The sequence below is a fragment of the Oreochromis aureus genome, linkage group 20 (genome assembly GCF_013358895.1).
Source record: "Oreochromis aureus strain Israel breed Guangdong linkage group 20, ZZ_aureus, whole genome shotgun sequence".
NCBI lineage: Eukaryota > Metazoa > Chordata > Actinopteri > Cichliformes > Cichlidae > Oreochromis > Oreochromis aureus.
In genome coordinates this window covers 30530756-30555832 of record NC_052961.1, presented here as the reverse complement: position 1 = coordinate 30555832, position 25077 = coordinate 30530756, and the positions used below count along the sequence as shown (strand labels likewise).

Below are 25077 nucleotides of genomic sequence, written 5' to 3'. Positions count from 1 at the left end.
CTCTCTCGTCTTCACCTTGTGCAGCATGCTGCAGCCCGACTCTTGACAGGCACATGCAAACGTGACCATATTACCCTGGTGTTGGCTCATTTACATTGGCTTCCAGTACGTTCTAAAATTGATTTTAAGATTTTATTGCTTGCTTTTAAGTCTCTAAATGGATTAGCTCTCTCGTACCTCTCTGATCTTTTAGCTAAACATACTCCAAACAGAACTCTAAGGTCAGCTGATAACTTGCTTCTGATCGTTCCTAGAAGCAGACTAAAACACAGAGGAGACCGGGCCTTTGTGATTGTTGCGCCTAAACCTCAGAACAGTTTGCCTCTTCAAATTAGGACCTCTCCAACACTCGGCATTTTTAAAACCTGCCTGAAGACACATCTTTACTTGCTAGATTTTAATTGTGACGGAGTTGTTTAGCTTCTTGTCTTATCCTCTATTTGTGTGTTTGTTTATTCATTATTTACTTTTTCTCTTTATACAGCACTTTAGTCAACCTGTGTTGTTTGCTTATAAATAAATAGATTGATTGGTTGATTGATTCATTGATTGGTCCCTGTGCTGCTGTACCATTTGAAGTAACAAAGGCAATAATAGCAGCATTAGCAGTAGAAATACACCAAAGACAAAGGTGTAGCATTAGCATCGCCAAGGAGTAATGAACCTGTATCCTCTCCAATGGTCAGTGAGGAAAACTCCTCTGATAAATCTGCATTTATACAGAAGTCTATCAGCAAACAAGCTGACCACTCACTATCATCTCAGTCAGCTTTTTTTTATGGCTTTATGATCTAAATTGATCACTCCAACCTCATCTTTACCATTGGCAACCATTACCAGAGGCTGCAACATTTGTAATGACATTAGTAATGAAAGCCTTCTTCTTATAGGGGTTATCTGCTTCCATCTCATCCTGTTCCTAGCATCCTCTTCTATCTCACCAACCCTCTGTAGTCATGATATTAGTAATGAGTATAGCAGTCTAGTGATGGTACGAGGTATAGTTCAGGTAGTAGCAATCATAATTATACTAATGCCAATATTAGTAGTCATAGTAGCTTAAAAGCAGTGCTAGTTGTCACACTAGTAACAGTAGCAGTAATAATAGTTCAGATCAGTTCCATTCAGTTGTATTTATGTCGCACCAAATCACAACAGTAAAAACTCTACAATAATCATCATAATAATAAATATTAGTAACTGTAGTAGCATTACAATAGCTGCTGAAATTATATTGAATTTTACAATGATTAACAGTATAAATGGTAAGACAATGCAAATATTCTAGTAAAATGACAAACATATGATATTTATGTGATGTCAGCCTAACTTTGATAATTGTACTGCACTGTATTGTTTCTAACGATTTCCTGCACTGAGACTGTAGATGCAAATTAGCTCCATGGCAAACTCTAATTCAACAGTTGTGTTGCACCTGGTGCCTGGGAAACAAACTAGAACATTTAACTAAACAATAACAATTTTGTACTAGAACAAAATAGCAGTGGCACGAGTGTCAGTAGCAGTTTCAGCAGCCGCAGTGGCACTGGAAGTGCTCAACGGGAGCCATGCACACAACGAACCTCCTCAGTGTGGCATTGTGTGTGTTTTTATACATCATAATAGCCAGTGACTGTGCTGCATGCAAGTACACACTGAAACACTTCTAATGTTTACAAGCAGGCTGAAAGTGGATCATTTATCCAAACACTGAACGGTAATCTAACCTACGCAGGCAAATCAAATTAGGCTGGAGCCAGTAAAGTTCCTTCAGCCCCGCGGAGGTGTTTATATGAGGTCTGCTCAGCTGGAGTGAAAGCAAAACTTCTCTTACTGATGTCATTAGGCAGCATGTAAACACGCTCACTTGCCTGCTCAATAGCTCCCTCATTCACTCAGTCACTCGGCCACTTATCCAGACATGGTCATCTGTAAAAGGCGAAAATCTCAGCTTGCTTTCTAGGCAGCAGCTGCTGATGCTTTTCCCTTCAGGAAAATTGGGCTGTTAAATTTGAGCAGCTTTAATGCCCTAATGTATGATTTATCATGTGTCAGCCTCAAACACAGTCCCTATGGTAATGTCGCATAAAAGCTATTTATTTCTACACAATAAGTGATACAGGAAAGAAAATAAATGCAACTCTGACTGAGAATATTGTAGACACTTCTTGTTGCAGGGTTTCAGTGAACACACATGGCACACTCGCTGGAAGGGCAATGGAAATATAACCAGTTGCCAAATGCAAATGAAGCACATCAACACAATGTTGAAAATGACTTGCGCCTTCAATAGCCTCAAGAGCAGTTGCTGGGATATGAAAGTGATTTTATGATCGAGCCTCACTGGCACACATGCTCTCTCTTTCCTTTGCTCGCACCTTCTTTCCACTGACGCCAAGCCCTAAGGCCGGCCTCCCGTCATAGAAGGCCAATTACCGTGCGCCGAGGAGACGAGCCTTCGTGAGCCCTGATTTCACTGGTATAACATGCCGAACTTCGATCACGTGACGGTTAAACGAACCAACGACTACTCTAGAGAGAGAGAGAGAGAGAGAGAGAGATCTTGTGAGAGCTGTATGAGAGAGAGAGTGTGCGAAGACCGTGCGGTGGAGTTCTATTGCCATTACGCACTATTACGCACGGACTTCCAGGAGAGAAGCGCTCAGCTTTAAAGGAGCGGGGTTTGGATTGCTTGCATATACAGGTGAGTGTGTAGGCGACTTGCTAAAAGATACTTGTTTATATGTGACTGTGTGTCTTCTGTTTATCCGTGTGGAGTGCATTGAAGCGTGGCTCTGATGAAAGACGTCTGACATGCATGCACGCAAAGCTGTTACCGGATGATACCTAGAAATATTCAGCGAATTGGAGCAGTATTACAAAAAAAGAAAAAAAGGTAATCCCGCGCCTGTGATCCGACAAGCTGTCACAGCCTGCAGTGTTAAACATGCCGTGAATTCCGAATTAACCTCCACACCTAACCTAACTAAGCACGCAGCGTGGTTAAGAGCAGGAGCGCACCATGCTGTCAAAATTCTTGTTTGAAGTTTAATGGCTGCAGGGTTACTCCAGGGCAGATCGTTTAGACGTGGCCAAACCTATCCCGAACTCTCTTCCAAAACCCTTTTTCTCCCCCCTCCCATAAGGTATCACATAGAAGCAGCAGCTGCAGAACACCAGACCCTCAATGTCATATGATGTTACCTTATTCTGGCCTGAGATCATACATTAGATAAAAGTTCGTGTGTGTGTGTGTGCATAACAAAAACATTTGTTTTGTTTTATTTTTTTCCTTAGGATCTCTGCACTTCAAAACTTTTTTTTTTTTTTTTTTTTTTTTGTTACAGAAGAGGGCGCACTGTCATTTTGTCTCTAGCCCCGTTTTCACGCAGCCTTTTAAGGTTTTAAAGGGGGATTTCAGAGTTGCGTTTAATCATCATAAGCCACTTATTGCATGTAAGTGCATTTGTGTCTAGTGTTTTTTTTTTTTTATCCATGTAAATGTAGATGTGGTGCATTGTTTTTCTGGTATAAAAATAGACACGAAATCCCTCACTCTTCATGCAGTGACACCGATTGACTCCAAAACTGCAGAACGCTTTTGGGCTGTAGCTTTAATGTCGAATGTCTGCCGTATTGAAAATTTTATTGATACAAATTTCAATTGGTTTCCTCTTTGAGACAAAAGCTCTGCAAAGGACCACAGGTAGAAAAACACGTTAAATGACCATGTGGCTTTAATGTTAGAAGAAACGGGAAACCCAAACTCCACATGGTCAACTTGAAGTCTGAACCAGCAGCTGCAGCATCCACACTCCCGCACACATGCACAGTCTTTAAATTCCACTTCCTTCACACATGATTGACTTTCCTTTTGAAGTGCCATCAGCTGCAAACCTCTTGAACAGGCAGCAGGTAGAAACCTCAAAGAATAGGAGATCATTCTCAGTCTGTGAGTGTTGGTTTACTTATTTTTTTTCTTTTTTCTCGGTAAAAAATTAATCTGAGTTTGAGTTTCAAACAGACTCATAGACAGCATTGCTGTGTTTGTGTCACACTGGAACTTTTTAGGATTAACCATCACCCAGGAACACAAGCCTGTTAAAAGTTCCATTTCATTAAAATTGAACACAGTCCAAGCAGCTGCCACAAGATGAGGATTGTGGAGAATCTCTTTCAATTTCATACCTAATAAACTGAATCATTTGTGTTTTGTAGGAACAAGAAACACGCTTGAACGTTCACAACAGCCCGATCTTCAGAGCAGAGTGAAGCAAAGCCAGCTGCCATTCATCCGCACAGGAATGGTTGATCACTTACCATTTGGTGAGGAGACCTTCCTGTATTACACTGGCTCCCCAAAGTCTGACTATAGCTGCCTCTATTGCCACACTAATGGTGGCATCATGGTGACTGACGCGTGTACCTACCACCACCACCACCACCCGTACCAAGGAGTGACTCTCTCCTCCTCTCCTCGGCTCTCTGAGGACGACCTCAGTGACTCCTCCAGCCCTCGTTCGTCCCTCTGCTCCAGTCCCGAGTCCTCGTCCCCGGTGTCACGACATGTCCTCAGCTCCAGCTATGAAAGCAGGAGCAGCAGGAGCAGTGGGAGCTGCAGCTCCTCGGGAGGAGAGAGTCAAGACAGCCTGCTAGACCTCCTGCTGTCTCAGGCCTCCCACACCACCTCATTAAGTTCTAACACCAGCAACAGCAGCAACACTCTTTCATCCTCTCTCTGCCTGTCCTCTCCGCCTTCTTCCACATCTTCTTCTCCTACTGTTCCCATTTTACCTACGGGGCTGGCTTGGGAGCAGCAGCTGAGTGCTCTGCAGCAGCAGGCCAAAGAGGATTCTTACGAGTTCCCAGTCTTCCTCGATGAGTTGCAGGATCCTGCGGCATTCCTGTTTCAGCCCACTCTAGAGGAAATTGAGGAGTTCCTAGAGGAAAACATGGTTGTGGCAGTGGAAAAAGAAGAGGAACGGTGCGATGAGGCGATGTCCCCAACGTCAGAGGATGTAGATGCAGAAAATTCAAGGACATTAGCAGGAGAACTAGTGTCGCAGAACTCGGATCAAACTGTGCCTGTGGCTCATTCTCCACTCTCCTCCCACACAGAGACCAAACATGCACCATGTGCATCAGACATGGACAGCTCATCATCATTGGTAGATGCTAGCTGTGTAACTAGCTCTGCTACCAGCCATGCAGAAGGGATCAAACAGGAGGACTCTGGATCACTGCCTTCCTCATCCGAAAGTTCCAGCTCTGCTTCTCCTGTGCCTGTCATCCTACAAATCCAGCCTATACAGATCAAACAGGAACCAAACTCCAGTGCCATATCAGAATCTGACACACAGAATCCCGAGAAATCCCAGTCCCAACAAACCCTGGCCCCAACTGATATCAAAATAGCTCAGCTCCTGGTTAACATTCAGGGGCAGACTTTTGCCTTAGTGCCTCAGCTGCTTTCTCCAGCTAACGTCGCAAGCTCAAGCAAAGCAGGGATCACCACTTCGTCCAAATTTGTCCGGATCGCGCCGGTGCCCATCGCAGCTAAACCCACAGGGCTTGTGGAAGGTGGGTTAGGTGGCGGTTCGGCTGCAGGGGTGCTTTCTGGAGGTCAGAGGTACCAGAAGAATGCAGTCGCAGACCTTATTAAGATGCACAAGTGCTCTTTTCCTGGCTGTAATAAGATGTACTCCAAGAGCAGCCACCTTAAAGCCCATCTGAGGAGGCATACGGGGGAGAAGCCGTTTGCTTGCACGTGGCCTGGCTGTGGATGGAGGTGAGCGGGACCAAATGTTTTTATAGTAAAGCTGGTTTGACTTCAAATGAAGTCAAAAGCTAGCCAGCTTCACATGACACACATTCAATTGCTTTAGCCTCTTATAACATCCACCAGGTAACCAGCAACCCACCTAGGGTTAAGGGTAGGGAGTGAGTTAGGTCAACGTCCGCCCCCTTTTAAAGAATTTTCATCTATTTGGAACACCCAAATGAAAAAAGACATCATGTAATGTCAAAATGAATGTATTAAAGTTCATTTGTAAAATTTCCTATTTAGCATGTGGTTAACCAGTTACATGGTGGTTTAATGGTGGTTTAATGTTGCATATATATCCGTATCTACACTACATTACAATACCCAGGGTTATCGACTTCCACTCTATAGGAGTCCATACACACACACTTGAATACTGTGTACAGACTTCAATGAGGTACCACAGTGCTACACATTAATGTGTCATGTAATGAAGAATACTCCATTGTCAGGTTATTACTGATAAGAAGTGATACTCTAGGAAATGTAATCCATCGAGTGCAACAGCATGAAGCTGTCTTTTTGTCCTGTTTGACTTCTGAAATATGCTGGAAGGGTTTCTTGCTTCTTGGAGAAAGAGCACATTGTTGCACATCCTTTATCTGTCTTTGAGGCATCTTTAATGTCCCCACTTCTTTTGAAAGAACCAAAGGTATCATTTTACAAGAGAGTGAAAACTTTAACAAGGGTATAAATGTATGTTAAATGTGCAGAGAGAGGATTCAGGAACTTCTGTTTGATTAGTTTATGGATGGGAGTGAACGGAGGAATGGGTCATCGTCAGGGAAGCTGCACTCAAGGCTTTTTTAGAAGGTTACAATTTGTTCTTTTCTACATGTTGGCTGTATCCCTGCTATCTGTGTGTTTTTCTACCATGGTAAAATTGCAGATTAGATAGAGTGCCTTTTGAAGCGGTCTGCATGCAGACTTTGTCCCCTGTTAGTTATTCCATTTGTTTGCTCACTGTCTGCAACCACTTTACTCCTGTTCATGCAGCAGAGCATTAATACAGAATCAAGTTTAAAGTTATCAGTGTAGGATACAAGGTAAAAGTCTCATGTGCTGCAGACTGGTTGGCTTTTCCAGGTTTAAATCATTGCCTACATTTGAATACGAAATCCTTACTTGAACTCTTTGATCATTGGTGCAGTGGTCATTTTTTAGTTGTTGCCCAAGAGTGTGCATAAAGAGCCTTATAGACATGTCCCCATGTGTTTGTGTGTGTGTCTTTGTACATATGGACAAAGGCCAGCCTACATTCGGGCAAGCATTGGTAAAGTTAAAATAACTCTGCTAAGGATTTGAAGTAAAGGGTAGATCTAAATTTAGGTTAAAGTTGGAGTGAAAAGGTTAATGTGTTTTTGTCATGGAGTGATATGTTGGATATGTTGGTCCAGCTCAGCAGTTGTCCAGTGCAGAGTTATACCTGCCATCAGCACACACTGTGAGGAGGCTGTGCTACACCTATAGCCATTAAAAAAACATGTCAGACATTTTTTAACAACATTGTTATGGGTGGACATACATCCAGGTATTTCTCTACCAAGTTATTGTGATCTGTCACTTGTCACGGATGTAATAATCTCTTTTTTTGGAGTCTGAGATGTGCTTTTTTCCATGTTGTCCATGAGAAATAAAGTGCTATAGGCACTTGTCCTTTGGTAACCTGTATCATTCCATCAAGCTGTGCTGATGAAGGACAGATGAGATGAGCGATATGACTCTCATGTCTTGGCTTTATAGGGAGGTTTTCAGGCATCCAGAGGAAACTCGAGAGGTCACTGGACCCGGCCGCTCACTGGAAAGGACCAGTTACAGCTTGTTGATGTTAGTTTTCTGCTTTTTCCTCAGACCAAAGAGATGAGATCAACATTTTTATTAGTGAGCTTGAAAAGGTGCTTTTGGCTAACTTGTCCTTCCTTTTCAAATCTTAGTGCTAAGCTAAGATAACTTCTGCTCTAAAGCCTAAAATAAATTTGTATCGGAGGTTTGTTTTGCCGCATTGCTGTGTTATTGTTATCAGTGGCAGACATATGGACGTAATGCATGTAATCAGTTTGCAGATCACTTGAAACTGGGGATACCGACGTGTTAGTATTTTACTTCAAGTAATTGGTCTTTACAATAATCTATGTGATGCTGTTAAAATTTCTTCACATTTTTGCTCCTTGTGACTAAAAAGAAAATCTCAGGAATGTTTCCAATCATACTGTTGATTCAGTGAGCGTGGTCAGGTGCTAAGGAGCAGCTGAGTTCATGTTAAAGTAGGACATGCAAGCTAAGCACTCACCACGACTACGCTAGTGGCAGTGAGGTCCACCGAAGAGGAGAAAGATGCAGGTGCTACAGCTCAGAAACAAGCTAGGTGTTAGATGGAGTTCTCATTTCAGGGAAATTAATGAACTTGTTATGTGGTGGAGAAAATTCTGCTGATACTTATTTAAACTTTAGATCTTTTTGTTTGGATTACGAGTGTGTTTTGTCAGAGTGTGGCAAGATTAACCATGTTTTTCGATTGGTCAGGTTTAATGGTGCACTCTCTTTCATTTATGACTGGGTTTAATCTGTGTTGTCAGGAAATGCAAACACTGAGAACTGCATGTTTCTTTAAGTGATCCTAAATGTTCTTTCAAAACTTCTTCTCCATCATCTTTACATGACAGCAGCAGCAATTTACTATATTATAAAGTTACGTCTTCCACACTCCTCTCTCCCTGAGTCAGGAAATGGACATGAAGTAAGAAGTCAGCCTCCCTGTACCCTCTGTAACCTTAGAGTAGATCCATGTGTTGGCTCCTCTGAAGTGGACAGGAGAGGTATTTCATTGGCTGGATTCCCACATATAACTCAGTCAACGTTATATTCCTTCCTTTGCCAAACAGTTTTCCTTTTTAAAGCTTTTTGGAATTTTATCCCCCTCTTGTGACCATCTGGTCACATGTAAACACTTAAATTAGCACATACAAGTAACACACGCACACACACCCATACACGCACACAAACATGGAGCATTTTCATCTCTGCACTGAGGCTCTCATGTGAGGATTGTGTTGAGAATCTGGGCTGGAACCCAAAGTTTGCTGTAAAAACAGTCCAGCGTGTGCGTGCTCGGCATCTGTCATCAGGGCTGTGGCTTGTTGTCTTTGTCAGCTGATGCATTCATCATTACAACAAAACAATGTTGGGTGGTGACAGAGCTGTCACAGTCAAATTTAGCCTCAGATTTGGACACTTAGAGCTCAAAAGAGAGACAAAGGGAAAGGAAGAGAGGGTGCTTAGTTTATGATCCATCACTCACGAAGGGTTGTTGATCTGGCGGGGACCACCGTGGATGGAAAGCTGCTGCTATTCAGCTAGATAAAAAGATAATATCTATTTTGCAAAAATCCTTCAGAAGAGTTTCATGGCCTTTGTGTTGGTTAACGTGTAGCAGGCATACCTATATCTACATAAACACGGTGGCACACAGGACTTTAACTAACAGCACACACTCAACAAAGAGTGGGGGAAAAACAACTATGAAAGCATTTATAGCTTATGTATCTGCCAGCATCTGTGTTACTGTTTGTAACCAGCCTGACCGCCACACCTTTTAGGCTGTTTTCTTTAAATGCTGCTTTGGCGGAAGATCTAAGTTCAGGGACAAGTTAGAACAAAACCTGCGTGTGTTTCCCACAGGGCTCACACTGTTATGTATACTATGTGTTGTGCAGCTCCACGCCAAGCTGCCCCAAGGACTTGAGGTGCAAAAGCCACAATCCTCAGTGAAAAGCACAAACTCACGTAATCAAGAAAATTGCCCCTAATCCCAACCTTTAGCACTTATGAACTCGCTGAACTCACTGAGCTTGACTACACTCTCTCTCTCTGTCCACAATCTGTGACATGTAAGCTGAAAAACAGTGACATTGCTAAAATTCTAGACAAAGAACTATAGCAAGAAAGGGCATGAGGTGGCGAGAGAGAGAAGGTGGGGTGACAAAAGAGAACAGGCGTAATGCCAAAGAACATACATGTGAGGAGAGTGAGGTTATGTAATTGCATAACTCCTGCATGAATGTTCTGTTGAAAGATCTTTCTGGGTACAGTACATTATGTTATAGTTCTTATAAGCTCAGCCCAAGTTTAGTCATAGAGTACACATGCATGGGTTCTACTGTGCCCAAGCTTGTAGCTGATATAGGGTTTAATGCTTGCATGCACATCATCCAGCGATTACCAAGAGTGTAGTCGCATAAAGAAGAGAACATAAAGACATGGATCAGTATTTATTTCTGTTTACTTGACATGTTCTTGAGGTAGTTAGAACTAGATTAAAAAACCCACTAATCCCTTCAACACAAAGGCAAAAGACTTCAGTAGACAGTCCATCACAAAATTATTTGTTATTCAAGGCTCCAATAAGCCATAACTGTCTGTTAACAAAACTGAATGACTGTGTGAAATGTAAAGAGGTACATGGAGGTGTCAAATGAAAAGAAACCTGTCATAGAAGTTTCCATTGGCTCGCTATCCAAACTACAACTCATTCCTTATTTTGCTCTGCTGTGTCTTCTACTGTAGATGTGTAACAAACAGATGAGCTATTAGCTTTACAAAGAGAGCTGTAGTACATACTGTAGTAAACATTGTGTTTGTGTAATAGAGCTAGAAAAACACCTTTCATTTGCCTCTTTTCTGCCACTCAGTTAACTTTTCAAACAGCCTGCAACAAAAATATAACTGTTTTTCACACATTTGGAGAGCTTTGCAACTTAATATCAGTAACTGCGTTTTGTTTTACCTGAAGGTCCTTTGTAACATGATTAGACAATAACTGGTGAATATCATAACTTTTAGTGTCAGCCCGATGTGCTGCCCCCAACAGAGCATAAAGCAAATAGTTATATGGTGCGGTTTTACTGAATACAGTCACAAAACAGAAAGTACACCCAGTATTCACTAGTGTGCACAAACACCTTTAACAGCAATGTATGATAATGTGTGACTTCATCATTATTATTGTTATTGTGGGGGAATCTGGTCCGACTCTTCGTTGCTTCAGTTCATTGAGGTTTGCAGGCGTTCGTTCATGCACAGCTCTCTTAAAGTCAGCATGTCAGTCATGTTGAAATCCACACATGACTGGGCCATTGTAACACCTTGATTCTTTTCCTTTACAACAAAAGGATCATTGTCCTGTCGCATGATCCAGTTTAGGCCAAGCTTTAGCTGTCAGACTGATGGCCTTACATTTGACTCTAGAATACTAGAAGTCCAAACCCCCGGCTAAGCAGTTGGTATGAGCTGTGTTTGCTGAAATGTTGTTTTTCTAGTTGTTTCTTTGTTTTTTTGCATTTTTTTTCCAGACACGGTGATGTGCATTATGGCCAGACATCTCCACTGTGGTTTCATCTGTGCAAAGGAGACTCAAATGCAGCTTTATAGAGTAAAGGCTTTCTCCTGGCAACCTTTCCAATTGTAGTGTCATGAAGTTTAACATTAAACATGCTAACCAAGGCCTGTAAAGTCTGAACTGTAGCTTTTAGGCTTTTTGCAGGTACTCTGAGCACTGGATGATCTGACCTTGCAGTGAATTTGCTGGGAAGTCCATTCCTGGGAAGATTGGCACCTGTCCTGAATGTTTTCACTTGTGACCAGTCTCTCTCTTTTTAGAGTGGTAGGATTCAGATTGTTTGGAAAATGGCCACAAATGGCCAACACTTTCTAGATTCACTGGCAGCAACAGTTGCTTTTTTAAAGATCATTGCAGACAGGTCAGCTAAAATAGTTCTCGATATTGTGTCACCTTGGCACCTGCCTCCTACTTACCATCTTAAAGCCTCTGAAAGCTGTAAGGGTGTACTTGGCAAATATTCTACCTGCTCAGGACAAACATGTTAGCATTGCCACCTTTGAGCATATTGGCTCATTGTGTCTCACATAATAGCTATTATGGCTGCAGACTCTTTTGTTACACTGGGGACTGATTATCTGTACTTTCTGGAGTATTATATGAGATTATGTGGGACTTGCAATAGAGAAAGAGCTCCGTATCAACAACAGGAGTCGTCTTGATTTGTTTTAAGATTCTTGCTGTCTCAGATGCCACTGCTTAGCTTTGTAAGCTTTGTCAGTTATCTTCTTTTTATGACTGGCCTATTAAAATGATGAATAGGCCAGTCTTGTAATACATGTCTACAGTGGAAATGGTTTGAAATAACTGTGAGTGACATCTTTACATCTCTGAATTATCGCCTTCATGTCTACAGCCTGCTGCTGCTCCTGGAAATGTGCTAGAAAATCAATCTGTGTTGCAGATTGTTCAGATCTTAACAGCTTTACTAATATATACGGAACCAAATCAAGGTATAAATGCACTGTTCTGTCATCCAATTAACCCTTCACTGGCTTGATACCCAAGCTGGCCAAAGCCCATAGAAACCGCAGCAGAGCAGGCCAGGAATAGACTGGGTTTGGATTTGCAGTGCTCATGTGTTAAGCTAAATATGGGATGGCTCTTTAACTTCAAGTCGCAGGGCAATACTCACACCTATCAGATTACCCTGAAATAAAACAGGCTGGCATGGCTTTTATATTATTTGGCAGCTTAAAGCGTGACTACATCAGTTTGTTTTTAGGTTTTTTTATATATAACAATAGCTGTGTACAAACAGATCACATTACTGATAGTAATAATAAAATAGAACATTTGGAAGCCATTAATGGGGAATTATTATAGCCAAATGTTTTTAATGTACAGTAAAATTTGATTAATTTGTTAACCATACGCTGGGTTTCCTTCCAACAGATTTTCTCGATCGGACGAGCTATCCCGACACCGCCGCTCCCACTCAGGAGTGAAACCGTACCAGTGTATAGTCTGTGAGAAGAAGTTTGCTCGCAGTGATCACCTGTCGAAGCACCTCAAAGTCCACCGCTTTCCACGAAGCAGCAGGACAGGACGCTCTGCAAATGGACCCCTCTGACCCTGCTCTGGCAGCCTGACAGACAAGAGGGAAGGGGAGGGAATGTGCGTGACGAAAGACAGAGGAGGGTGGTGGGGTGATAGTCCAGATGCCCTTTAAAGGAGTTTGCGCCGGACTCCTTTTTGCCCAAGTGTGTTTATGTTCAAATACGTGTGCGTGACGTACACTCATGGTACTGTGATAATTTATTGGGTGACAAGGAAAAGACTGTAACGAACTAAAACAGAAAACTGTTACTTGACAAAGCACCCTCACAGGTGGAATAAGCTTCTTGTATATTACAACTTTATTCTCAGATATTTTAGCTAACCTAATTTGGAGAAAGATCTGCTATTTTTTACACGTTGGGGTGTGTGTTATTGCTAATGTTCAATCAAAAGCCTTATATCAATAAAAGGTATAACACTGGGGGGTTGGCTACTATTTAAAACTAGGGATGCTATGGCGACTAATTTACTAGTTGTTTAAACAAGAAAAAAGGGAATCAGGTTAGCGGACTTGTCTAAAAGGTAGAAAACATTCAAAACTTAATGGACGAGGTTAGACTTTGGCTGTATTTAAGAGCTTTCAGTCGCGTGACTCCGTGATCAGATTGCATTTTAAATGTCTCTGACATGTGTGGCACTCTGCGCTGTATGTAATGTTGCACACAGACACAATGATAAGTTTGCCATTAGCTTGCATGCTAGCACAGGTGACATACAACCATTCATTTTCTCCGTCAAAATACTGATGAACCAAGCTGGTTAGCTGTAATCTGCTTACTTTCCATCTTGCTACCAGGTGTACCAGTCTGTGTAACTGACTAGTATTTCTGGTGTTGACTAGCAATAGCAGTAGGATTTAAACATCTAGTTGACTAGTCACATGCATCCCTGTTTAAAACCTCCACTTTTTATACTCTTCCTGGAGCCAAATGTTTTGAAAAGTAATACTAGCAAAAACTTACTGCTTAATGGCTTGAATTTCATTTGTAGCACGGCAACAAGAGCTTACTGGGCATACTATTAGGAAGCAATGGGGACTATTAAGGTCTTGGTTTAATTCTTTCTCAGTAGATAAAAAGATACACCAACATTCCATTAGCTTTGAATAAGTCTCTTTGTTGCCTTAGAGTCTGTTACGACCTCAAACACAAGAACAAAGTTCAAGTTGATGTTGAATTACTGCTCACCAACAAATATCGTGTAATTTGCACTGATACACATGACAATTTTGGTTGTCTGCCCATACTGAGAATTCTGAGAATTTTGTGTTATCTTACTGCAGTCTGACTCTTTTTGATTCATCTTGTCAAAAAATTACTTATCGGAATAATTGTAAATTTAATGGCCTTTATTGGATCAAAGCTGATGATCCTAAAGCCAAGCTTTAAAACTCTGTCTTTGTTCATCTCATGAAATGTCACAACTTCTGTTTAATGATTTTGTTATACCTTATCAGTTATTACTTAATGTGACTTTCTTTACTTTATGTCACTGCTGTCATATGATACAAGATGGTAAATCTGCTGGCATCAATGTGAATCTTTTGTCTTTCCCCAGATTTTTTGAACATCTGAAATTAAATGAAATCATTACCTGTCAAATTGAGTTTTTCTATTTGGTAGCTAGTTGTTAAGGCTAGCAGCAAGGACACCAAAGTAAAAAGATTAAAGATAAGCTATGTTGTTTTTGCTAAAGGACTGGCCAATGCTGTCACATGTTGCAATGACAGGATCACAGTGCATATGAAAATTATAAGTACCGTCAATCCTTTATCATAGTGCATAGCGTAAATGACGTACAATTACAAAATAGTAACTAGCATTATAAAATGTTAGCTAACATCAGCTAGTGTTAGCTAACTTACATTAGCTAATAGTGACCAACTGCAATGGAGGCAAAATACCCAAAGTATTGCATTTTTAAAATCACTGAAGACTTCATTTGTAAGAGAAAAAAATTGTTTTAATGTATGAAATATTTTGGCATCAAATAGATATTTTCCCACTTTCCTTCAAGGATAGAAATTTGGTGTCATTGCAGCATCAAATGCCACATCTAATGGGAAATCTTCATGAGTAAATTTTCTTACTTTGGTCGTGCCCAAACATGAATTTACATCACATTTTTCAGAATGAATACCATATTCAAAAGCATTCAAGAAACACTATTGCCCGTCCTTGGTCTCGAACATATCGATTGTATATATCGATATTGTTCTAAAGGAGGTATTGTACTGTAGGAAACAGTGACTGTTAAGCTTTTTTTTTCATATCTCACTTAACTGAGTAGATTGCTTTAATCTCTTATTCTCCATTTCCTTTGAATTAAACCAAATGTCATTGGAGGAGTTTAGAGCAAATTTCTGTGCCATAAAGTTGGGAATTATTTAACAAAATTCACAGATTTGAAACACGTTTAAAATATGGTTTTAAGAAAGACTTTTGTGGTTTTAGAAATTGATGATTTGCTGAAACCTGCAGTGATTGTCAAACCCTTTTTAGTCTTTGGTTTGCCACCAGTGACGCTATATAAAGGAAGTATGTTAATTCAGTCAGCCATTCCTTCCATGCAATTAGAAGAAACACTTTTCTGAAAGGGTGTCGTACGTGATCCCGTGAATGTATGTAAATACTGTATATTCATCTAAAAGAGAATTGAAATATTCTTCTAGTGATTTCTGTGATTGTGAAAGATTTTTAAAACTGTAAAGAAAGTGTACATAACATGATAATTCAAATATATTGTTTAAAAATTAGGTAACTTAGTGTTTGTGAGGTCTGTACATGACACATAAAAGTTTATTTACATGCATTTGGTTTAACATTGAAAATAAAACAAATAGAAATTACACCTGAGTTGAAAATAAAATTGTCCGTGTGTTATGAAACACTCAAGTCATTTGCAGATGTGTTCTGTACATACCTACAACAAAAAAGCTAAAAATGTTATTTTTTGCTTTTGTTCTACAATGTAAAACATTTACAATAAAAATAACAAAACCCATGATTTGTTTTTACTGTTTAAACAGCCAATAAGTGTTTGGTTAGATTTTTTTATATATTGCTTTCCTGATGTTTTCACTGAGAGACTTTCAGTCACATGATACTGTAAAAATGTCAGATTTGGGCCACATTATTTGGGAATGACAACTTAATTTATTTCTGACTGCATGTGTGCATTTATTTTTAAGTGCTTTTAAGAGTAAAGGTTAAAGAGTGTTGACACTATCAGTATCTATAGTTGTTGTTTAGTTATAAGATTGATATAGTCTCTAGCCAAGGTTTTCTTATGTCATCTAATATTAGCTGTAAGTGATTGGCTTTACCAAAGTTAAGCTTGCTGACTTGAGTAAATTAATTAATTAATTAAATGTTACTGTAGTAAATTACTACTACAATGTCAGAATACAGCAAGCTAACTACTTCTAATAGATAGAGCATAAAAGAGCAATTAAGCACGAGTTAGATTTACAAGAGTGTATAAGTAATCATCTTTAAATGGACAATCTTGCCCAAGAATACTGGAGCACCCCAGGAATCAAACTACCAATTAATATATAATCTGATCTTCCTCCTAGGCTACAGGAGGAAATATATATCAAATATAACTCATACTTAAAAAAGACAAAGTGTTGCATATTAACAGAAATATTCTGTATATATTGGACAGAGCTTGAAAACTCAGTCAAACATGTCTGGCTCTGGACAAACGCACAAAACCACATACGTTCAAAAATAGCCAGTGCCCTATATTTGTCTCATACTTTCTTGTGCACATTTTTGTACAATGGTTACGCTACAGAACCGATTTACAGAACTTAGATCAACTGTTTTAGTTCTGAATCATTACTCTCCAATTTTTGGTTTAACTGACAACGGGTGCACATAAAAAAAAAGTATGCTAATGTGCCCAAAACCAAATGATAGGTACAGACAGTGAGCTAAGTGTTAAATAAGTGTGAAGTATCTAGCAACTGAAAAGCTAATAATTTACAGCGTTATGTTTGCCAAAGTCCATATAAATAAGCAACAGATTGTATGTATGCATTTTTGCATCACTAATGTTTTGACACAAATACATTTGACTGACAGTTTCTGGCCGTTAATCACCATTTCAGCAATGTAAAATTTCACTGCTTTTAACTGGAGTTATTATGTGTGTGAAATGAGATTTTGTCCCGCCGGCCTCACTGGTTATGGTTATCTATATCAGCAGGCTAATGTCATAATAAAATGTGTTCTGTTTACCGTTTTTTGCTCAGAAACATTGTTGAGCTGCTGTTAAGCTCAAATATTATACTCTATTTTGTTTTTTTTACCTCTGTACACGTCTCTCCCTTACTTGTGTCTGGAAAGTGCAAGACTGTTACAAGTCTTTTTTGTTTTCAAAAGTCAAAATAGAATCCCACATAGCCAGGATAAAATTCACAAACGTTTAATGACATGCCTTAACATCGTTTCAAGTGCTATATAAGGGTAACTTATTCACATATATAGTTTATAGACATGTTTTTTAACCACATGTAGCTCAGAAAGAGAGATCCAAGAAAGAAAAAAAAAAGAAGCTTCCCGGAAAGTTCCGTAAAAAACCTAAAGCTGGGAAACGTGAAGTATGTCAGTTTAAGATTTGTACCACATGGCAAATTTACATGGAAATTATACCCCCATCCACTGCTCTTATAGCCAGAGCCTTTCCTTTACTCCCTACCACATAACCCTGCCCCCTGTTTTTCACAGCACTTTATAGAATAGATGTTTTCTGGCATGTTTGCTGAGTCACTGTGTAAAAGCGGAGATATAGGTGCTAAAAAAAAGGTAGCAAAACAAGCTGTGTCTGTGTCGTGTCTGTTCTAGATATAGATCGTGTTGATTTATGAGCTAGCGCAGTCTCTGAGGCATTCTGGGATGCAGCAGGAGGATTTAATTCAACACATCTGGAGCTGAACTAGACCCTGGCTGCTCGTCTGAGATTTAGCACTGAGGCTCCTTTTTCTGTTGATGGCTCCAACATTTTTCTGAAAGAAGAGAAAAGAAACTGAAGGTTAGTTAAGTTACTGCATGTCAGGTATACTGAACTATATAGAGCTAAGGCTGAATGCTTTAAAATGTTACTCTGAGTATGTAACTAAAGACATAAATGAACACAGTATATGGTATTAAAACAGCACATACAAGCAGAATAAAAACACACAGCTGCACTCGATCGTGGACTCTGAGAATTTGGATTTCTTACGTTTACAGCTGAATTTAGCTTTCTTCAAAGGTTCCCCATTATTAACTCATTTTAGACACAAATTACTTCAGAGCTCAGATGAGCAAAGGAAGGAACATAAACTGTCCAGGAGTGAGTTTACAAAGAAAGTGGACCAGGCAGTCAGTGAAGATGACCAAGGCTCATTCCATATGAAATCAATCAAATATGAAAAAATGTTTCCACATGAGTCCTCTCAGCATAAGCTTTTACGCGCAATAAATTTAGTACAGCTAATTAAGCCATGTCGAATTTGAAAGAATACTAATGAAAATCCATTAATAAAAGAACATTTGCCTAGTTAGAGACCCTCAAATATTCTAAATTATATGAGTCCACGTGTGAGCTGAAATTTTGTGCTTTTTCATTCTTTTTTTCCCACAGGACTTCGCCACATGAAAATTTCAGGGCTGAAAATCAAATTTAAACACAATTTCTGAAGAGCAACAGGAATGTGGCCTCGTGGTTGAGTCCCTTTCATAAAACCTTACAGACCAGATTAACCCTTTGAACCTCAGACTGCCTTTAAGTTTCCATTTCCTTCAATTACAGGCTTATGCATGTCATATATTGTTATTATCAGGACAAGCTGGACTATCGGAAGTTCATATTTTAGTTTTCCAGCTGCTATCAATATGCATGAGATGCTCTGAGTAAAGTCAACAAACTTACAAATAAATTATTCACAAATTGGCTCACTGCATTTTGCATTATGGTATTTTTATTTGTGATTCATGTGTACAGTTAGCACCATATACACAACATGTGTAGTCTCTGAGTTAGCTGAGGGGCACACATTAGCTACTGCCACTCCTGTTTGTGTTGTAGTCATGGAAGTACCAACAAAGTGAAGAAAAACTACATTTGATGTGGCATGATCTGAGAGAGGGTCCTCTTTATGGCTGGTGTGGTTTGTTTATTGGGCTGTCCTGGTCCAGTACAGCAGACAATTGGCAGTAGAGGGTTGTCAGCTCATCTAGTGGTCTGGTCTACTCTATGGGCAAGCTAGTCCATGTACTCAGTCCATTAAATTATTTCCACTTTGCTATCTGTTATTTTGCACATTCAGCACCCCCATCATCCACTCAGTCATGCACTACATCCAATGCCGATCATGCTGACCAACATGTCCCCTATGTTTCATTATATGTCATTTTTAATGAATTACATGTGTTTACAGTAAATTTCCTGCAAGGGCACATTCCCCGATCCAGAAATGGAAAAATAACATGCCAACCAGAGCTGTGTGCTCTTATTGACATCACACAGAGCCAACAGTAGAAAAACTGTTTGACTCATAAGGGTTACTTGTACATAGTTGACCTCATTTTTTTAATCTTTGGCCATGTTTAATGAATTGGACATGCATAAACCATTGGAACAATATTTATGTGGTAGCAAATAAAATAATATTGTCTTAAATATGTCTGTCAAATCTACATTGTTGACCATTTGCAAATTATTACAGCTTAGCTTACAGTGAAACATTTATCACTGGTGTTGGAACTGGTTTGGCAATCATTTGTTTTGGTGACATCTTTGTTACTGGAACTCCTTTTGGCATGGGCCATGCGGCAGTGCGTCCCAAATAGAAAGAGATTCAAACTAAACCACAGGTAAAGATTAAATAGTGCCTCTGGATGGTTCAAGTCTGCGGTCCCCAACCTTTTTGTGCCACGGACCAGTTTATGTCTGACCGGCCTTTAAGGTGTCGCGGATAAGTACAACAAAATAAAACCAGTACCAAAAAAAAGAAGATTTATTCATAACACACGGGAAAAGACCCAGGGAAACCGAGTTAACGATAAAAACCATTTAAAAAATAATGATAAAAACCCTGAAAACCATAAATTTCACACCGGAGCCTCAACTCTTGTGGCCCAGTACCAAACAGGTCCGTGGCCCGGGGGTTGGGGACCGTTAGTTTAAGTGATCAGCTGACTTGGAACAATGGTTTACACTCATCCTAAAACTGAATATGTGGCTGGTGCATCTGGTTGCTGAATACTCAGCTATCTCTGTTTAGACATTATAAAAACCTAACCAGGAGAGCTGAAACAAGAGCCAATATTTCACTAGCATCCATCACGGCCTGAGACGCACAACTGTAATAACCAACCGTCTGGCAAATGCTGCTGCTAGGCTTCTCACAGGCACCTGAAAAGGAGATCATATTACATCTTTTAGCTTCTCCTCATTGGTTGCCTGTGAGGTTTAGAATCAAAGTGGATCCTCCTGTTTGGTGTTGCTCCTTCTTTCATCTCTAATGTCTTACACCCCACTGATTGGATGCTTTTGACTGTGCCCCACTGTAGATTTATACTCAGAGGAGACGTGAATTGTCTGTCACAGTCCTCACAGTCTAACTTGCTCCTTCTATTTAGTCTTTTTTAAAAACTAGACTTAAAATGAGCTTTTATCTGATCTATTCTTTTGTTTACTGTTATCCATTCTGTCTTCTGAACAGCATCTTTGTCATAGTGAGTTGTTTTTAAATGCACTTTATAAATACATTTCAGTTGAGTTGAGTTAAATGAGTTAAATTGTTCATGCTAAGCCAGATTTATGGTCCAGCATAGGTAGCGTATCCGGTGCCCGCTCCTGCAGTGAGTTCTGTTGCCAGATAGCTTCAGTGTTCCAAGTATGCAGTACAACCAATTTTTAAGCCACTCTTGCAAGTGTTTTTGGTCGGTTAGCCAGCCATGGAGGAGAGCCAAGTTCTAACTTACAAAGTAGAGCCAGGCAAATGGATCTAAATACTGATAGTATCAATACAGATGGTGGAATTGGCATCAGATCAGTGCTAGTTCCTCTAAGTTCAGTTTGTAGCTCACTGAACTGTGTTAAAGAATGTTTTTGGAAATGGTTTTTGGTCTTTGTGTTAAATATTACCTCTATTTTATTGACCCAAAGTGCTTTAGAGATCCAGGCACTCCAAAAACAAAAACTCCAAAAGGTGTGTTTTGGTGTGTTAGATAATTATTGTGGAATGTGATCACAATTACAGTAGTAGTCATCTAAATGTGTTCAAAATTTGAACTCTGCTGTCACTCCCTGTTCTATTGTGGCCCACTTGCCAACCAATGGGCAGTCTTACCAACCAATCTTGGAGGACTCATGGGAGCACATCTGAGGTGAATGAAAACTCCTCTCCCAGCCCTCTGTCCGACCGTAATTGTGTCTGCGGACAGACACGTTTGCCTGACCATAAATCCTTCTTTAGCTGTAACAGTAGCTTGGGACGGAATCGTGGCTTTGTATTCTGCCCCCTAGTGGACGGAAATTGATGCTGCAATTAATGTTTTACATTAATTTTTTTATAATTGAAGTAAGGATGAAAATGTAATAATAACTTAGCATTGTGTTTAATTTTTTTGGTAAGCATCAGTTGATTAAAATAAAGAACATTTTACAGTATAAATGCATTTATCACATGAATTTTGCAGGTCCTAAAAAGTGATTGGGATTGCCTGTTTGTGTCACACTGTCTCATCATGTTGAGGGAGCTTGTGAAATAGATACTGTACACACATCTGAAGGTCAGAGGCAAGTTACCTCACAGCAAACTACAGCCCATGTGCTGATTTGACATGTGGGATCAGATGATAACTGTTATGCAACTGTGTACGACTCTGCCAAGTTCAGGCCCAGTGTATGGACTAAATAAAACACTAATAAAACAGAGCAGCACGTGTCACATGCAGATTGTCATCAAACTGTATGCGTCTTCATTCATGGCAACACTGGAGACTCACGTGCAGGTTGCGTTTCTTAGTGTCCTAGTGGATTTATTTAAGAGACTTTAGAAGTTGTGTTAACTTTCTCTTGATTTCCTGATCACGGTGAATTATTGTTTGTGTTGGATCTTTTTGATAATGTAGAACAGTCTATGTGCTGCAGCTGTCCAGTTTGGAACAAATTATTTCTCCACACCCTTACTCCTCATTTCCTTGACAGTAGTATGCTCAAAACTGTAGCTTTGCATGCAATGTTATACATATTTAGTCATGCTGAAGTGCTAGTATGGTGCTATATCAGTCAGTCCAACACTTTGATCCAAACTGAAGTATATCAACAACTTTTGAAGGGTTTAATGGAAAATCATGGTCCAGCCAACTCATTTTTGATGTAAATCCAATAATTATCTAATGGCTCAGTCACAGTAGAGAAAAAAATAGGATAGCAATCAGTGGTTGCTCATTGATTGTGCTGAATTGTTTTGCTGTTGGAGACCACAAATAGTTGTGTCACCTGACAACCACTTTCAATTACAAGGCGGTTGCACAGGTTGCCTGGTGGAAGGCAACCTCTATCCAAACAGTTGGGGTTTGACTCAGACTGCTCACAGTTGGAATGGCACTGATGAGGGAAACTCTTTTGCATGGGTCAGGAGTCTCTTTGCATTAGAGGACTTGACATAACATTTTGAAGTCAAACTGCCAAATGTGTGAGGTTCTGGCTGGAGGTTCTGAAAGTAAGTAGTTAATGTGATTTCCCGTTTAATACAAATTTCTGTGTCTGTAGATGGCAACAGATTTAAATTTTATAACAATTTATCAAAGTTAATCATGAACTGGCACAAACAGATTGCATGATAGGAGACACCATAATAGTTTTTACACTAAGATACCCTCTCAGGTTTAGTCCCAAATGCATTTGTGTCTCCTCCTGGGAAAGAACCAGGGATCTTTGACCTGTTAAGTATATACGCAAACCACTACACTATGGAAGCACTTCAGTGTCACATGTCAATGAGCTGTGATCATGTAAGAAGAAGTTGAATTGAATTGTTCTAAACTGATTTCTACACATCTGTTTGATTGGTGGAAACATACGCACACATACAAACACAAAATGTGCCTAAATGGATCCCAAAATACCAGCAGTTCATTGCACTCGGCTACAACAATGGGAGACGTACAGTCAGTACGTACTGACGTGTACACTTTGTACACGAGAGGTACACACAGACAGGTCACAGTGTGTGACAGACGCACACGTATGCAGGAGTGGAGAATCTTTTACATGTTAATAGTAATTTGGTTATTCATAGGGTTCAAAGAAAACCCCCACAGGACACTATACGGTGGATTGGATACAAAGTACCATCCTAAGTATTGAAGCAAGCAGCAGTCAGGAATCTGGGTGCTTTTTTAAATCATAACTGACTTCAGGTCTGCCGTTCCCTTTTCATGAGGAAGATCGTGACTATATGTGTACAGGTATTGCTGGCATTTGTACAGATCATCCTAACACAGCAGTCAGCACCTCGTCACTATCTTTTACACCAAAGGAAAGATTTACTGCACACAGGTTTGACTCCGGTGGTAATACACACGCTTTTTTATTCACACATTTTGGGCTCTAATTTGAGGTAAGTCATTTCAGCATGGAGCCCGACATGGCTTATCAAGAATTATGTGCTTGTTTGTGTACATAATGATCAAAAACATCAAAAACATACCACTGTGTTACAGCACTGCACTTCATGCAGTAAAGACATGGAAATTTCCTGAGAGCGTTCCAATTATTTTCAGGAGCCACACAAACATTAGGAATCCATGAATGTTTCAAAGAAAACAACTTTACATGTCCAGCAGTAGCATCAGTGCCATTGTGCCTACTGTGCAGCAATATCTCTGTCACACTGCTACCTATAAATCAACAGCATGTGGCTTTATGGCTCGACGGTGCTAGAGATGAAATAATGCTTTTGAGAATCATTACTGCAGTTTAGCATCCAAGCATTCTAGTTAAAGCACTCTTTTGTTGTTTAACCTTTATTTAAATGATAATTTAGCTTTATTGTTCCTGGAGAAAACATGCAAACTGCACTAATAAGGAGCTAGGCTGAATCCATTAATCTCTTTCTATAAGATAAGGCTGTGAACACTAACTACTGAGGTACTGTCCTACTTGACTTCCATCAGGAGAACCAGGACATTTTTTAGTGACCTGAGGGTCCTCATGCCCTGTGCTGCTATAATATGACTGCTCAGCACTCAAGTTGAGCAGTGATGTTGCAGCAAACAAGCGTGAGTTGACAGTCCTGTCAGAAACCACACATCAGGCAGGACTCTCAGGTCTCTCTCACAGCTGTAGATGTCACGCTCATGCTGCACTGTTCATGGACAGTCCGGTCTCACAGCAGTTTATGAAACACTCAATTTTTCTTTTAAATGTCACTGAACAGGAATTTGTTAGTAACTGATAACAAATAAACCTCATGTCCAACCACCTGTTTTCTGTATAGAAAGCAGTGAGTTGTCAACATGGCAACCAAAACAAAGTTTTAAAAGATATGGCAACCACTTTGTTTTAACCCAAACCATGAGAAGTGTCTAAACCTAACCTGGTAGTTTTTAATGTTTAAACATAATCACATAAAAAAAAATAAAAAAATAATGTAGTTGTTAAGAACACATTTTAAAATCATGCAAATGATGTGTGACAAAAGCAGTGACATGTATGATATGAACCTGGGTCTCTGGTGTTGAAGTCAAGATGGCTTGCCCCTCCTCTACCCTACAACGTTTTTCTTGCCCTTTATTGAGTACACATGGGAACAGCTTGATAACAATAACAATAATAATAATAATAATAATAAGTGTATGACAGCATCCAGATTTGTGCTATGCTATGCTTTGATTCATACTCTCAGCTGTGAGGTGCATCCTTAGCCTTGGCTAAACTCAGGGATCTGTTAGGTCCCATTAGTCCCACATTATTTGCATCTGTAATCTGATTGCTTTCTTCCCAGATGAACATATTGAATACATTTCAGCATTACAAGTTCCACTACATAGAGTATCAGTATTTAAGATAACCTTGATATTTTAAAAGTGACATACTGGGATCAATTCAATTCAATTCAATTCAATTTTATTTATATAGCACCAAATCACAACAACAGTAATCTTAAGGCGCTTTATATTGTGAGGTAGATCCTAAAATTATACATACAGAGAAAAATCCAACAATCATATGACCCCCTATAGGCAAGCACTGTGGCGGCGGAAAGGAAGTGGGAAGGAAAAACTCCCTTTAA

At 39.8% G+C, this 25077-nt stretch overlaps 1 protein-coding gene across 1 annotated transcript; it reads left to right on the top strand.

Moving 5' to 3' along the window:
- Positions 1-2555: 2555 nt before the first annotated feature.
- LOC116311210 (Krueppel-like factor 15) lies at positions 2556-15783 on the top strand. The gene is made up of 3 exons (XM_031728261.2): positions 2556-2704; positions 4219-5788; positions 12615-15783. The coding sequence occupies exons 2-3, from the start codon at positions 4305-4307 to the stop codon at positions 12790-12792; spliced, it is 1662 nt and encodes a 553-aa protein (XP_031584121.1). The 5' UTR covers positions 2556-2704; positions 4219-4304; the 3' UTR covers positions 12793-15783.
- Positions 15784-25077: the final 9294 nt, after the last annotated feature.